The sequence below is a fragment of the Protopterus annectens genome, chromosome 4.part0 (genome assembly GCF_019279795.1).
Source record: "Protopterus annectens isolate FY-2018-M chromosome 4.part0, PAN1.0, whole genome shotgun sequence".
Classification (NCBI taxonomy): Eukaryota; Metazoa; Chordata; order Ceratodontiformes; family Protopteridae; genus Protopterus; species Protopterus annectens.
Window position 1 is genome coordinate 1,599,536,177 of NC_056733.1, and position 17,439 is coordinate 1,599,553,615.

At 40.1% G+C, this 17,439-nt stretch overlaps 1 protein-coding gene across 1 annotated transcript in view; it reads right to left on the reverse strand.

The window, feature by feature from the left end:
- FBXO38 (F-box protein 38) overlaps positions 1–17,439 on the reverse strand; it is a 3,050,069-nt gene that overhangs the window by 1,819,476 nt on the left and 1,213,154 nt on the right. Inside the window, exon 9 of the mRNA XM_044069370.1 lies at positions 12,258–12,388. Coding sequence (XP_043925305.1) covers positions 12,258–12,388 — 131 coding nt within the window. The remainder of the gene's footprint in view (positions 1–12,257; positions 12,389–17,439) is intronic.

The following is a 17,439-nucleotide window of genomic DNA, read 5'->3' on the forward strand; positions in this document are numbered from 1 at the left end:
AGAACAATTTCCTTACTACAACAGATACATGAAGGTCGAGCCTTGTCAACCGTCTATCTGATTCCCTAAGTCACTGACTGCTGGATCAACTTTTAGTGGTGTGTTGTTAATATGGTAGTCACCAGTGATGCTAGACTTCCTAAAGAGTACTACTATGCATTTCTTGGCATTTAATTTTAGTGCACAGCTCTGACACCAATTAGTTGTCTGTGTCAACCGTTCTTGGGGAACATTACTGTCAGTGGGGGAGTCTAGAACGCCTCCTAATTTGCAATCATCTGCAAATCTGGTCAGCTAGAGGCCCTTGACACTGGCTTCGACTTTAGAGAAGTAGGTGCCAAAAAGGAATGGTCGTAGAGCCAATCCCAGAGGGGCTCCACTGGTGATAAGCCTCTTTATAAAAGTGAACTCCCCAATTCTAACTTCCTGGGTCCTGTCTGTGAGCCAAATGGCTATCCACTGGGTGACATAAGGGTTTTGTAATTAATCTCTTGAGTTTAGCAACAATGCCTGAGTGGGCCAGATTAAGGTACACAATGCGTACCATTTTGCCCTCGTCCCTTCCTTTGGTGACCTTCTCAAAGTAGCCCACCAGGTTGTGCAAGCATGATGTGCTCTTGATAAAAATCAAATTGAAGTATTCTCAGGGACTAGAGGGGCTTGAAATTTTGCCCAGTTATTACTTTATAGTAGGAAGTTAGCATTAGAGTAGTTTCAGAATATTACAGAGTTAGCTGGGGTTACCAGTTTTAATTTTACTTTAAAAGGAGGCTGTTTTGTGGTCCAACCATAACAGAAAGTACATTACACTAGGCAATCTCCAGCTTGCTTCCATATTAGTGTGTACTAGCTCCAGTTTATATGCACGTCTAGTTGGCATTTTGACAATTTGGTCAAGGGAGTTTGTGTTAAAATCCAGGAGTCTCTGTGCCTGCATGTCTGGTGTCGTGTATGATTACCAGTTAACAGTGGGGTAATTAAAATCACCCATGAATATGGTATTGAATTAGATGGTAGTGTTTCCAGCAGGCTTAAATACTTGTTTCCTGGATCATAGTGGGTGAATTACAGCTTGCAAGGAAGTGGTATGGGATACCGCCTATGGTAATCTGAACATGGAAACGCTTATGTGCATTGTTCTGTTTGACCAGCCTTAAGGTATATTTACTTCTGATGCAAAGCTAGACACCTCCACCTTTAGTCTCTGTCTGTGTAGTAGCTGGTCTAAATGTGTGGAAAGCATTACAGCTTTAAACCATGTTTCAGTGACCATACAGATGTCAGCATTCACTAGGGTGAGGAGAGCTTAAAGGGAGTGGACTTTGTTGTTTCACCTCCTGGCACTAACACCTTTATGTTTTTTTTTTTAGATGGTAATGTTGGAAGGATTGTCAGGTTGGCATTCCCTTAGAAAGGCACTATGTTTTAGCTAATACTCAAAAGCCTAAAGGGAAAAGGTGCAGACCATCTTCTTCCATACTGGCACATATTGCACCCCCTTAGAATGACACCAGAAACTAAGCACATTATTAAACTCAATTATCTTATGTTCATACTGTGGCAACATCCTTGGAGAAGGTAAAATATTGCTCAATGCTAGGCTCACACCTGCCTGGGACACATTCTGACAGCTCCGTCAATTCTCTCTTCATAGAGTCTAGAGAGGTGTGTCTCATGTCATTTACACCCACATTGATTATAACTGAGTCGTACTGGTGCTTGTGATCCAATGATTTGAGTGCATGCATAATATGGCAGGCCCTGGACCCTGATAAGCAATTGACCAAGACTTTCTCCTTAATCAGTTTGGTCTGAAGGCCATCAATGTATCTCACAATGGGATCTCCCAGTGACAAGAATGTTTGTCTGGTGGATTGCCTTATGGGCTTAGGAGTAGAGGCTCCATGACATGTGCCTGTTTGTGTTGGATGTGAGTATTGTTTTCAAAGAGTGCATCTGGGGTAGTTAATTGCATTTGTTGTGTGTGCTTTGTTTAGGAGATCTTTAGGGTTTAGGAAGGTTACAATTAAGTGCCTCAGCATACATGCATCTATGTATCAGGTTGAAGTTATGTGTGTGCTGAGTACAGTATATGCACAACTGACAACCTGGGTGAGACTATGAGTGTTTTATGTGAGAGCTTTGCCTCCAGTTACACAGAGTAAATACATCTCTCACATATCTTATTAGTTTTAAAATGAGCTGGTTGTCAGTGAATATGAGGCATTTTCTAACATTGCCTTAGGATGCCCATATCCACCAAACTTGCAACAGACATAGTGGAAGAGTTGTTATACATTGCAACAGGCCCTTTTTTGTGATGTGATGGTTGCAATGAAAAGACAGTAAGTCAGAAGTGCCGGGCAACTCTGGGGAAGTGCTTTTCATTGTGCACAGCTGTTGCCTTGTGTACAACAAGGTACTGATAACATTTTCAAGAATACTTTTGCAGGAAAAATGTCAACTCAAGGTGCCTGTGTCTACACAGGGCATGGTCAACCACTACTGTGAAATACTGCTCATCATGGAAATGTGACAACTTTATAGAGGTAGAGAAAATCAAAAAACAAACAAGCTGGCCCTCTGGCTGATAGCAGTCACACACTTTGAGATCCCAAACAGGGACTCCCAACTCAGAAGGGACATGGTAACTCTCTGCTGCACTAGGGAGCAAACCAAATGTTTTTTATTTATTTATTTATTTTAACAAGAAACACTTTTATTGAATTATCACTTATGACATAGGCAATCACATTTATTTAATTGAAAACAAACCATGATGACATATTTTCAGTTGCAAACATTATATATCACATATAATCTTCCATGCAGTCACTGTCAATTGAACATTAAGTAGCTCATTCAATCCCTGCCGTCCCTTAAACATCATTCCTCATCCAAAACATTAGTTTGCATGTATTGTTTCCACAACTCTCATTTTTTCTCTGTAATTTGCTCCATCCATTTCTAAAGATCCTACTTTCTGTTCTTGTACTATATTCAGAACTTCTAGTATTTAGACTTTGATTTCCATTTTCTAGTAATTCCTTTTTTGGCAGCCACCAGAATTAAACTCTGCAAGGCCTTAATATTCCTAGGAAAATCCAGTTCTGTGTCACGGCTCATTTCCTTAGTTACACCATAGGTTCATAGGTTGGTACTAGGCTATCAGCCCTAAGGCCTATACAAGCCTAGCCATAACAATTCCCTGGCTATTCCTTCCCACATTATTTACTTTCCTGGACCCCTGTCTAGCAGGGCGACTGACGTGTTCCCTGGGGTGAATTTCCTTTCTCCCATCCAATTGTCAAGGTTCCTCTTGAAGAGGTCCAAAGAGGCACTCTGCTTGACATGTATGGGCAATCTATTCCAGAGTCTGGGGAGTCTCTGGGTCAGGAACCTATCCCTCCAGCATGTTTTGTTTATTGTGATGACAAGGTTTAGATCCCTGGAGCGTGTAGCTCTGAGGGATTGGGATTTCTTTAAGTGTAGCATGTCCAACAGCTCTGGGTTTGACATGGCCTTTTAAGGCGGTCAGTGTAGGGCATCTGCTTTAGGCCTGCGATTCTTTTAGTGAGGTATTTCTGAGGCCTTTCCAGTTGTTGCAGATGTCTTGAGAGGTACATACCAAATGGGGCGTTGTATTCTATAATGGGTCTAATGAGGGATGAGTACAGTGGGACAATGACCTCCTTTTTTCTGGATGAAAAGCCCTTCGTGATGAGGTGTGCCACATAGAAGGATTTCCTGACTGTTGTGGCGATGTGGTTATCGAAGGTGAGACCACTGTCCACCTGTGTCCCTAAGTCTCTTATCACACTTTCTGTGTTTAGTGTACTGCCACCTATATGGTAATTCATGGATACATGTTTTTCCCCAAAGGGATAACAATACATTTCTTGGCATTGAGCTTGAGCCCATGGCTCTGGCACCAAGCATCTGTTTCTGTAAGGCCCTTTTGTAGAGTATCCACATCATTTGGGGATTCAATAATGGCTCCCAGTTTGCAGTCATCTGCAAACTTTGTTAACCAGAGTCCCTTAGTGTTGACCTGTACTTCAGAGAAGTAGATGCCAAACAAGAGCGGCCCCAGGACTGAACCCTGAGGTACTCCACTTGTCACTTGTCTGGAGCTGGATTTGGAGTCGGCTACTTTTACAGTGTGGGTTCTATCAGTAAGCCATTTAGCAACCCATTGGGTGACATAGGGATTAATGCCCAACTTAGTAAGTTTATCTATGATTCCAGAGTGGGGGGTGGTATCAAAGGCCTTGGCAAGGTCTAGATAGGCTGTGTGGACTACCTTACCCTAGTCCATGGCTCTGGAGACTGATTCAAAGAAGTCAATCAGGTTCAGGAGACAAGATCGGCCCTTCACAAACCCAAACTGGGTGGGGTCCAGTGTTTGAAGGTTGCCAATGTCTTTGTTTATAAGTTCCATGATAATACGCTCCATGGCCTTGCAGATAAGGCTTGTCAGACTGATGGGACGGTAGTTTCCGGGATCCAAGGTGGATCCCCCCTTGTGGATTGGGATAACTGAAGCTCTGCGCCACTCAGTGGGCACGAAACCTGAGGTGAGGCTATGATTAAACATGACACTTAGGTGAGGTGCCAGTTCATATTGTAGTTCATGTAGTACACAGCCCGGGATGTCATCTGGTCCCATGGATGCTGTATTCTTGGCTTTAGAGAGTGCGTTTTGTACCTGTGTGGCCGTTATTACTGGAATTTGGCAATCTTCCGGTATTGAGATGGGCCATTTAGGGGGTGAGAGGCGGGTGAAGTTGGCACTGAATCGATCTGCCAGGATATTGGCAATATCCTTTGGATCAGTATATTTAATGCCATTCTGTTTTATCTCAGAGCAGATCTGAGCATTGCCATTTAGATTCTTGACATAGTTATAGAATGCTTTGTGGTTGTCTTTGTGCTCACCCAGTATTTCTGACAGAGTACAATTTGGAAATTTATAGAAAATGTGATGTTTCTGATTACTTTGAAGCTATTAAGGAGTACCAACTGTTGTTAGACAAAGGTCTTAGGTTGGGGTATTTTACCACTAAGGATGTGGAAAACTGCTCTATGGCAGTTTTTTACTGTTTACCTAAGACACACAAAGGTCTAACTAATTTTAGTGGTCGACTTATAGTGTCTGCACAGAGATACTTTTTGAAAAACATAAGTGTGCCGCTACATGAACATCTTAAGAAATATGCAATGAGTACAGCCTCTTATATTAGGGATAGCCAGGATTTTTTGAACAAAATAAAAGGGAAAATTTGGAATATGAACATGTTTTGGCTCTGCCTGGATGTCAAAAGTCTTTATACTAACATTAAGCATGAAATAGGGATTCAGGCCTTATTCCATTTCTTGGGGGACTCTCCCATGTCTCATTTTTTGATAGATTTACTTATGTTCTGTTTGAAAAATATATTTTTTATGTTTAATGGAGACATTTTCCAGCAATTGCAGGGCACTGCTATTGGGGGGGGGGGCTTTTGCCCCCATGTATGCTAATTTAGTTATGGCTAAACTTGAAGATGATTTTGTTTATAGACATGATTTTTTTAGATCAAAAGTTATTTTATATTTTATATTTGATTATCTTATTTTTTTATGTCAAGGAAGCCAGACAGATACCCTTGGGTTTGTTTTGACTTACAATCTTATACTATGGGCTTAAGCTTTGATGGTATACAGCTGGGACCACAAGTGAATTTTCTGGATATTAGCTTAGATAAATTTACGACTTGTCTCCATAGGAAATATGAACATAGAAATGTATTTTTATATGAGAGTAGTTGTCACCCCAAACATTTGGTCAAGGTACTGCCTTATAATTAATTCTTACGAATTCATAGGCTATGTAGCCTTGATATGAGCTTTGACAGAGAGATAGCAGAAGCAGAAGATATGTTTATTAAAAGAGGCTATGATGTTCAGTTGGTTAGGGAAGCTAAACAAAAAATCATGGACATGAGGTATTCTTCTAACCCCCAGGGATACTCTCATTATGTGTGTTAGTGGGAAATACAAAGATGGTACATGTGGAAACAAATCCACCAACACAGTTGGAAATAATGGGGACCAGAAGATAGTTTTCTTAGTAACAACCTATAATATGTTACAACCGAGGAAATAGTTAAAAAAGCATGCAGTTTGTGGTCCATGCTTCTACGGGATAACATTTTGAACTGTATACTACCTAACTTTGTGAGTATTGCATATAAAAGAGCTAGGAATGTGGCTGATATTCTGGTACATAATCAGTTTTGTTTACCAGAAGTTAATGTTAGAATTTAAGCACAAATAAGTGCACTGTTCTATGTGATGGCTGTTCCATCTGTCATTATGTAGTGAGTTCTTTTCCCTATATTAATGGTATTAAATTTACAGCTAGGTATGAATACAGTTGTAATACTGAAGGGCTAGTGTATGTGCTGAGCTGTGGATGCAATAAGTTATACATAGGGGAAACTTATAGGAGTTTCAGGGTCCAGTTATAGGAACATACTAGGGACATAGAAAATAAAAAAATAGAGAGTCCCCTTGAGAGCCATTTCATGACAGCACACAATTCTGATCCTGACTCTCTTAGGGGTTGTGTTCTGGAAACATTCCAAGTTGGTATAGGTGAATGTGTGACCTTAAAAAATAAACTTTAAAAAAAAAGAAACCCTCTTGATTTTAAAGTATGGTACTTTGGAGGCTCAGGGACTCAACAAGGAAAGTAATTGGAAGTATGTGATTGAAATTGTATGCTTAATTGATTAATTGTCTTGTGCAATATGCTGTATTTAAGTAAAGAGTGTTTTGTAATGTTTTTACTCTTGGAAGGCTGTGCAAGCTGAGGCGCTAAGTGTTTCATTAAAATTGCTTACTTCTTGGATCGGTGGTCTTATTTTTTGCCTTTTTTTTAAGTTGCATTTGTTGTTTTTATGGCCATTGATCCTGCAAATAATGTGCCACGTCCCTTTAATGATGATACTATTGATGGCAGCCAAAGGACTATTCAGCAGTTTGTTTTACAACTGAATGAGAGAGGCTCTAGAAATTTAGAAGCAGTTGGTACTTCTAATGTGATTCGGCTACTCTTGAAGCAGCTGTTCAGGATCCGGCTATGGCTACTGCTTGGGAGCGTTTTATGGGGGAATGAGAACGTCGTTTTGTGAACCCTTTTCAAACTTTGGGCTCTTCCACTGTGACTGCTTTATCAGCAGAGGGTGTAAATCTGAGGGATAAGCTGGAAAATCTGCTGCAGAAGGAGGCTAGTACATATATCAACATTCTTTATCTTCAGCGGTATGTACAGCTGAATATTACCCCGAGAGGTCTGCGAGCATACAAAGCACGTACAACCCCCTATGAGGAGGGGAATGCTGAGGATATGGTCTTTCGAAAGAGATGGGTACAGGCAGCTCACCAGTGTTCTACTGAATGGGTACACATCCTGCTTGAGAGGGATGAGTTAAAGATGTGAAGGCTTAAAGAAGAAATCAGAATGGTGACTGTTGAACTTGATAAACTTTTAACATCTGTTAAATTGACTAGTATGCTGGAAGAAATTAATGGCAGACTTGTGGACTTTGAAGAATTACTAGTTGAGAATAAAAGCTACAAAATTAACAGAGACATTAAGGATTAAAGTCTTGATAAAGTGTTTCTTTGGAAAAGAAAAAATAATAGATCTTTTTCATCTAGAAGCAGAAGTAACAATGGTAGCAATGATGTTAGTTGGGGTAAAAATGTTTCTGCTTCTTCCTCAGTTTCTTTTGCTGCTTCTGAGGAGGCAGATGTGATTGCTGGAGCTGAGGTGAATGTGGAACAGTTTCCAGCCCTGCCCAAAGCACAAAATTCGAAAGATATGCAGAACCGCTTCCGGAATTCCAGTTCTGCCAGAACAGACTTTAACAACAGAAAATGGGGCCGCAATGAATGGGGCCAGCAAAAGAACTATAATAAGAAGGGACAGCATAATAAGAAAAAATGATGGTATTAATGTATCTTGTGACAATTTATTGTGTTAAATCTGTCCAAACATAACATTTCTGATGTGGTTATGTCTGTATTTTGTCTTGGCCTTAAATTTATACCAATTGCTTTACCAAGAATACATGTACTTAAAAGTGAAATTTTTTCTTTCAGTAGAAAATTGCATTTGATGTATTACTTTAAACAAGAGGGAGGGGTTGTGCCTACTGACTGTTATGGAAGTGGTGATGATTCTTTTCACTCATGTTTGTCATCTCAGGAAGATTTGTTTGAGAATTACTTTAATGCTTATTGCCAACTGAACACTGATGCTATCTCTGTTAAAAGCTCTTTTATTCCACCTTTTCTAAATAGCACTTTGCAAGGATATTTTGCTACACTTAATTTTGAGGTTGAACAAATGTACTGGTCTTGCATAGAGAATAAGTCTAATATATGCTTTAACTTAACTAAGCAGCAATGGCAAGCCATATCGGAGTCTGGTAAAGACAGAAGATGGGTGGTTAAACCATCTGATGATAGTAATCATGCATTTTACACAATATTTACGGATGTGTTATAAACATTTGAACAATGTGGAAATTTATAGAAAATATGATGTTTCTAATTACTTAGAAGCTATTAAGGAGTACCAACTGTTGTTAGACAAAGGTCTTAGGTTGGAGTATTTTACCTCTAAGGATGTGGAAAAGAAGTTTGGAGTGGAAAACTGCTCTATGGCAGTTTTTTACTGTTTACCTAAGACGCACAAAGGTCTAACTAACCTTAGTGGTCGACCTATAGTGTCTGCACAGAGATACTTTTTGAAAAACATAAGTGTGCTGCTACATGAACATCTTAAGAAATATGGAATGAGTACAGCCTCTTATTAGGGATAGTCAGGATTTATTTAACAAAATAAATGGGAAAGTTTGGAATATGAACATGTTTTGGCTCTGCCTGGATGTCAAAAGTATTTATACTAACATTAAGCATGAAATAGGGATTCATGCCTTATTCCATTTCTTGGGGAACTCTCCCATGTCTCATTTTTTGATAGATTTAGTTATGTTTTGTTTGAAAAATAATTTTTTTATGTTTAATGGAGACATTTTCCAGCAATTACAGGGCACTGTTATGGGGGCGGCTTCAGCCTCCATGTATGCTAATTTAGTTATGGCTAAACTTGAAGATGATTTTGTTTATAGACATGATTTTTTTAGATCAAAAGTTATTTTATATTTTATATTTATTGATGATCTTATTTTTTTATGTCAAGGAAGCCAGACAGAAGCCCTTGGGTTTGTTGATGACTTACAATCTAATACTATGGGCTTAAGCTGTAATAGTATACAGCTTGGCCCACAAGTGAATTTTCTGGATATTAGCTTAGATGGATTTACAACTAGTCTCCATAGGAAATTTGAACATAGAAATGTACTTTTATATGGGGGTAGTTATCACCCCAAACATTTGGTCAAGGTACTGCCTTATAATGGATTCTCACAAATTCATAGGCTATGTAGCCTTGATATGAGCTTTGACAGAGAGATAGCAGAAGCAGAAGATATGTTTATTAAAAGAGGCTATGATGTTCAGTTGGCTAGGGAAGCTAAACAAAAAATCATGGACATGAGGTATTCTTCTAACCCCCAGGGATACGCTCATTATGCCTGTGTTAGTGGGAAATATAAAGTTGGTACATGTGGAAGCAAATCCACCAATACAGCTTGAAATAATGGGGACCAGAAGAAAGTTTTCTTAGTGGCAACCTACAATGTTATAACCAAGGAAATAGTTAAAAAAGAAGCACATAGTTTGTGGCAAATGCTTCTAAGGGATAAAATTTTGAACTCTATATTACCTGACTTTGTAAATATTGCATATAAAAGAGCTAGAAATGTGGCTGATATTCTGGTACATAACCAATTTTGTTTACCAGATGTTAATGTTAGTCAGAATTTAAGCACAAATAAGGGCACTCTTCCATGTGATGGCTGTTCCATCTGTCATTATGTAGTGGTTACTTTTCCCTATATTAATTGTATTAAATTTACAGCTAGGTATGAATATAGTTGTAATACTGAAGGGCTAGTGTATGCGCTGAGATGTGGATGCAATAAGTACTACATAGGGGAAACCTATAGAAGTTTTAGGGTCTGGTTACAGGAACATATTAGGGACATAAAAAATAAAAAAAACTAGAGAGTCCCATTGAGAGCCATTTCATGATGCACACATTTCTGATCCTGATTCTCTTAGGGGTTGTGTTCTGGAAACATTGCAAGTTGGTATAGGTGATTGTGTGTCCTTAAAAAATAAACTTTTAAAAAAAGAAACCCTCTTGATTTTAAAGTATGGTACTTTGGAGCCTCAGGGACTCAACAAGGAATGTAATTGGAAGCATGTGATTTAAATTGTATTCTTAACTGATTAATTGTCTTGTGCAACATGCTGGATTTAAGTAGAGTTTTTGTAGTGTTTTTACTCTTGGAAGGCTATGCAAGCCGAAGAGCTAAGTGTTTCATTAAAATTGCTTACTTCTTGGATCAGTGGGCTTGGTGGTATTTTAAAATTTTATTTTTTGCCTTTTTTTAAGGATTTGTTATTTCTGAAAGAGCAGTCTGCCAACTCATTATACTCCCAAAAGTATGTTCCCAACCACCTCCAACATTTGCAATCTATTTGAGGAATAATTCTTTGGAGTCTGCTAGGAGTATACAATACTTACGCAAACACGTCCAAGCAAAAATCCTACATTTTCTAAACTTAGCTGCATAGTTGGGAGCCATACATATATCCTCCCTTTGTTTCTTTGTCAATTGCTTATCCAGTTTGTCTTTCCAATTCTTTCTAACCTCCTTTCATTCCTATAGCTATCATGCAATATTTTATATGCCCTACTAATTATCCCTTTAAGAGCAGAATCTACTAAAAACTCTTACCATTTCTGGTGTTTCACTTAAGATCCCCCTAATCCTTTCTCTTTGCCTATACTCATATCAATCCTTGATAGGGAAGTCTTTAACCTGCAGTCTAAAGGTATTCTTGGCCTTTTCCCATTCTGTTACCTTTCTCTTTCGAATTATTTTCTCTTAATACCTTGGGTCCTTTGCCAGTTTTTTCCAGTAACTCCCAGCCCCTCTTGCCTAGTCTCTATATCCCAAATTGCAGTCATCCCTATCTACAGAATCTCCTTTCTCCATTCCCATGTTGGCTTACTTCTTATAATACTTTCTGTTGCTTTATGAATATCACACATAGTCAGTGTGATTATTGTTATTCTCTTAAAAGATCTGCATCCAAAATCTCAGTCTTTCTTTGTTTCTTGAGCTTCCCCCATTTCATCAACCCTTTCCAACCTGAATTATAGCTTTCTGCTTGTGCTATGTATATGAGCCTTAACTGTGTAGTTCTGAAATAACCCTTCAAATCAGGTAATCCTATACCACACTTTGTTCTATTGGAAGATCAGTTTACCCCACAAAGAGTCTAGTCCTCTCCCCCTCCCAGATAAAATTCTTCAGCAAACCAAAGGTCTCAATATAAAAAGACTGTCTGGGGGCATCTAAAGTGCTGGATTATGGCAACTTAAGTGTACAAAACCAAGATGGATGTGCAGGGATGCAAAGTAACAGTCCTTGGCATTGAGCCAATGAACCAAAAACTAAAATAAAGAACAACAAACAGAAAATAATGCACAGATATCGAAGCAGTTGAAACAGTTAAATTATAGCATAAAGTGCAGTTTTAGCAATGAGGAATTAATATACACTTCCTGATGGCAACAGATTCAGCAAACAATCACAGCAAGACACAGCTACTTCTGTGGAAATGGTAACGAAGTGGTGAAACCTTAGCCTTAAGAATCAGAAGGCCGATGAATGTCAGACAAACGTTGCAACATGCAGGTTAAGGAAAGGAAATAATGTTATATGTCAAAGAAAAATGCAAGTGGTGAGTCAATGAGCCAATGTTAATGGGAGTCCCCTGGTAGTTTATGCTAATAAAACACTTTTGGTTTCAGGCCTGTACCTGTTTTTTTTTTTCTTTTTTTCTGAACACAACTGCTTTAAAATGTGCCCTGAAAAAATGCCATTTAGCTATCATCACCAAGTAGAGTTCTGTGTCACATGAGAAAAAAAAACTATGATAAAACACAGAAAAAAAATGTTTTAAATTATTTTTTCTTAATTCCAAACATGCTGCCTTTGGCAAAAGATTGTTTTCAACAACACAAGTAATCAACCATCGACACAGGGTACAAATAAAGGTCTTACACTGCAGTAAAAATTCATCAACAAAGCCCAGATGAAGAGTTTCAAACTGAGGGAACTCCAGTTCTGCCATCTTTAATGCAGAGAAAACACCATCTTTGGTTAGCGATGGCTGTATTCGCACTTCATGCAATCTTAAAAGCAGAAAAAGAAAAAATAAGAACAGTCTTATTTGGTTACTCGACTGAACAGTGAATATTACTTTTTTTCCCAATAATCAACAACTTGACAGAACTGTAATGTAAATGTAAACATTGTTTAGCTGAAGGTATATAAAGCTGCCTTTCTCAAAACATCATGCACAAAGCTATAACACGAGTGCTGAATATATGTACAGAGCTGGCAGTCTTCATTTATGTCGCTGTACTTGGTGATGGAAGGAAAATCCACTGATCCATCAAAAGCATTCTGCTAAAGAAAACAGAATTGTTTAAGTAAACTTACATTATGATAACAATCGATATTTGACTAGATCACTGCTCCAGTAACCTAAACTATACGGGCTACATACTGCCTAGGATATAACAGCTAGTCAGCAGTGTAACTGCATCCTCAACATTCAAAGACCATTGAATGCTTAAACAGGGCAGGAAATAAATCAATGACATGGATGCCAAGATCTTCAGAGCTTTCACTCCAACTGAAAAGGTCAATGATAGGTACATAAAAATTAATGTCCTCACCCTGGCAAAGAAAAATCATACAAAATAAAAAGTGGACGGAGAATGACTACTATAGCACTGATCTAAAACATCTACTGTTACGGTAAAGTTTACTTACACAACTGTGCTACATTCACCATTAGATCACTACTGCTATAGCCTAAGCAATATTGATCAAAAATCAAAGCTTACAAAGTTTTGGAGGAGGAAGGATGAGGGTCCAGGAACCCCAGAGAAGGGCCCTTGCAAATCCTGCTCCAGATGTGGAAAAGGAGTTGAGTTTGCAGTGCTTTGTGAAAGCATATACAGAGACCATGTTACTGTCTCTAGAATAGATCTAGAGACCAACACTCACCAAAAAGCCACTGATTAAGCCAAAACCCTTGAAAATAAGTCTTGTCCATGCCTAGAATTGACTTGTTATGGTGGGAATAAGAAAAGGAAATGGCATGGGACAACCATTTGGAAATTGTCTGCTTTGCACTGGTTGCCTTTTTCTTACCTTCATAAGAAATGATTAACTGATCAGAATTTCTGAGGTTTTAGATTTGTCAAAATATTATCTGTGTTATATGTGGACATGCATAGTAAGAACTATCCTTTCTCCTTAATTTTTAGGTCCAGAAAAGAAAAAAGGGAGATGGACAGCTTGACTCAAAGTAAACTATTATACCACTTTAGGCATAAATGAGAGATTTGTTCTCAAAGAAACCCTATCTTCATAGAAAATGACATAAGACTGACTCACCATAACAGCTTGCAACTCGACAAAGTCAGAGAAAATAGCAAAGCTGTTTTCCCACGTTAAGAACCTCAAATCTGCCTGATGAGCTGGTTCAAATGAGGCAAGTGTTAACTTTTCAAAAACAAAATAAGATTCCCAAACAGGAGTCACCTGCTTTCTAGGTGGATAGGTATGTAGAGCCCCATTCAAAAAGGGCTTCACATGAGAGTGAATTGAAAGGGGAATACAAGATGAACCTTGACAGAGTAATAAAAAAGCAGAGGATAATAATTCACACCAATACTGTAGAATCGGAGAAATTTTAGCCTTAAATGGGTTTTGGTTTTTAAATATGGCACCTTTTTAATTTGTTAATGTATGATTTCCCAATAGCAGGTTTCTTTGCCCTCTTTAATACCTGCCACACATCTTGAAAAAACAGATACCTAAATGTTATTAGAAGTCTATCATCTAGGGGGTCATACAAAGTAGTTTCAAGCTGGGGTGTATCAAACTCCTGTCTTTTGTGAGTAGGACTGGTCTTGTGAGGAAGTTTCTGTTAATTGCCATTGGCCATTTTTTTAAAAAAAGAGAGAACAAGAAGTTATGTATGTATGTATGCAGTCCATCTTGCCTCACATTCTTACCCGTGGGTTCGTAGCCGAATGTCGGCTCCGACTCGGCCAACTTTTCTAGCTCGAAGTCTTTCTATTGGCTGGGCTAAGATGGTATCCCATGCTGCACTGCTCTCTATCCCCAGACTTAGTTTGCTGCGAGCCCCAGCACTCATTCCCCATGCATAACACCACCTAAGGAAAGGAAGAACAAACCAACAACGAAGGAAGCTCTGAAACCAGACCTAACCTCCAGATCCTCCAGGACGGGGGAAGGTGGGGGGGGGGAGTAAGAATGTGAGGCGAGATGGGCTACATACATCGAACGTTATGGTGAGTACATAACTTCTTGATGTTATGTAGTCCAATCTCACCTACATTCTTACCCGTGGGGCAGCGTCCCCAGCACCTAAATCCTGGGAGGCTCAGTGGAAAATACTCCTGAGCACTGTGGAACCAAAGGAAGACCTGCCCCTAGATACCACATCTAACTTGTAATGAGTAAAAAAGGTGTGAGGAGATGCCCAAGTAGCTGCAGCACAAATATCATCCATACTCAATCTGGCCTGATAGGTTGTAGATGTAGAGACAGACCGAGTGGAGTGAGCCTTCACCCGGAAAGGTAAATCTTTACCCCCTGAGGAATAAATGAAAGAAATACAACTGGAGATCCACCTGGACAGTGTGACTTTGGAGACAGGAGACGCAATTCTGTTTTCCGAAAAGGAAACAAACAACTGATCAGATTTTCTGAGGTCTTTCGTTCTGTGCAGACAAAAACTTAATTGTCTGTGTACATCCAATTGATGAAATTTGAATTCTGCCTTGTTTGTGAACTGGGGAAAAAACACTGGCAACTCAATAGATTGATTAAGGTTACTGACTGACACCACATTGGGAAGAAAGGAGGGGTTTGGTCTGAGAGAAACCCTGTCCTTATGAAAAATTAAATAAGGGGGTTTGAATGATAAAGCTTGAAGCTCCAAAATGCGTCTGACTGACATGATGGCTACTAAAAAGATAGTCTTCCAAGTTAAGAATTTTAAATCACAAGTGGCTGCAGGCTCAAAGGGGGATGAAGTAAGAGCCTGTAGAACAAAATTTAAATCCCAAGGCATGACAGGTTCTGATACCGGAGGACGAAGTAACAGAGTGCCCTTCAGAAAAGCCTTACAGAGTCTACGTGCCATCAGGCCAGGCTCGCCTGCAACATGAAAGGTAGAAATCTCTGCCAATTGGACTTTAATGGTTGCAGCCACTGAACCCTGGTTAAAGAACATAGACAAAAACTCCAACACAGACAAAATTGGAGCCGTGTAAAGGTCAATATTTTAGGTATTCGCCCAAACTGAAAACCTCTTCCATTTACTGTAATAAATCTTCCTGGTCGAGGGCTTATGAGAGGAAGATAAAATATGAACCACCTCCGTTGAGAAATGATGAAGCCTAACTAATGACAGAAGTGGAGTAGCCAGGCTGTCAACCGGAGGGTCTGACGAGAGGGATGGAGCTGCCCTGACATGTGTGTCAGTAAGTCTGATTGTGGGTCCAGAATCCAAGGAGCGTCCATGAGATAGGGATGGAGAAAGGGGAAACAAATTTGACGAGGCCAGTGTGGGGCAATCAGAATCATTCTGCTTCCCAAGGATAGCGCTTTCTGAATAACCTTTGACAGCAAGAGGACTGGAGGAAAGGCATATAGTAGATCGGAGGGCCAATCGAGGACTAGAGCGTCCCTGGGTGACTCCCCCTGAGGGGGATCAACGTGAAGTAGCTGCTGCACTTGGCATTGAGGGGGCTGGCAAAAAGGTCACAGCAAGGCTGACCCCACCTGCGGAAGATCTGTTCCACAACTTGACAGTTCAGGGACCACTCGTAAGGCATCAGAATAGCTCTGCTTAGCCTGTCTGTGATCACACTGGACTTCCCTGGAATGTGCTTTGCCACCAGAAAACGTTGGGAAGACACTGCCACACTCGCATGGCCTCTCTGCAAAGGAAATAAGACTTTGTTCCTCCCTGCTTGTTCAGATACCACACAACTGACATATTTGTCTGAGTGGATTGCAATAGTCCCGAGAGGAAAAAAACTCTGAAGTGCTTGCAATGCTAGCACAGCTCTCATCTCCAGGACATTGATATGCAGATGCATCTTGTGCTCTTGCCATGTGCCTTGGACTGTCCTGCCTAGATAATACCCCCCCCCCCAATCTGGGAGGCATCCGTGGTCACCGTGGCAAAAGGGAACACAGGAATGAAGGGCTTTCCTGCATTCAGGTTGTCGGTGTGAAGCCACCAACTGAGATCCTGTTTGCACCTGTCTGTGAGTAGAATAGGGTGAGAAAGTGGAAGACGTTGAAGAGACCACTGGGCAAAGAGAAGCCACTGAAGGAGCCTCATATGTAACCTTGCCAGAGGGACTAACAAAATCGTAGCAGCCATCATCCCCAACAGTTGGAGGACCCATCTTGCCTTTGCTCTTCTCAGAGGGAGCAAGGCATGAACTTGTTTTTGTAGGACTCTGATTCTTTCCTGTGGTAGAAATGCCTGCATGAGGGCAGTGTCTAATTTGGCACCTATAAAAGTGACACACTGTGAGGGCAACAAGGCAGATTTTTCCCAGTTCAATGTGATGCCCAGCTGTTGACATAGGTTGACAGTAGCATCTCTGGTCTGAAGTAGTAGATGCCTGGTGGTGGCAGTAAGGAGCCAGTCATCCAGATACGGAAACACTTGGAATCCCTGACGTCTCAAGTGAGCAGTCACCACTGCCATGCATTTGGTAAACACCCTGGGGACTGTGGTGAGATCAAAGGGCAGGGCTCAAAACTGAAAATGACTGGCTCCCAGCTGGAAGCGTAGGTGACTTCTGGATGCCCTGTCCATCTTTATGTGGTAGTAAGCGTCCTTGAGGTCGATGGAGCACATCCACACTTCTTTTCCCAACAATAGGAGAATAGACTGCAATGTGACCATTCGGAACTTGGACTTTTGCACGTGGGTGTTCAATTTGCTGAGATCCAATATGGGTCTCGGGTCCCCTGTCCTTTTTGGCACCAAAAAGAATCTGGAGTAAGTCTCTAATCCAATCTGGTCTGAAGGGACATTTTGGATGGCTCTTTTTTCTAGCAATTTCGAAATTTCTGAAGCTGTGTAATCCCTTTGACTGGGTGGAACATCTGGGAT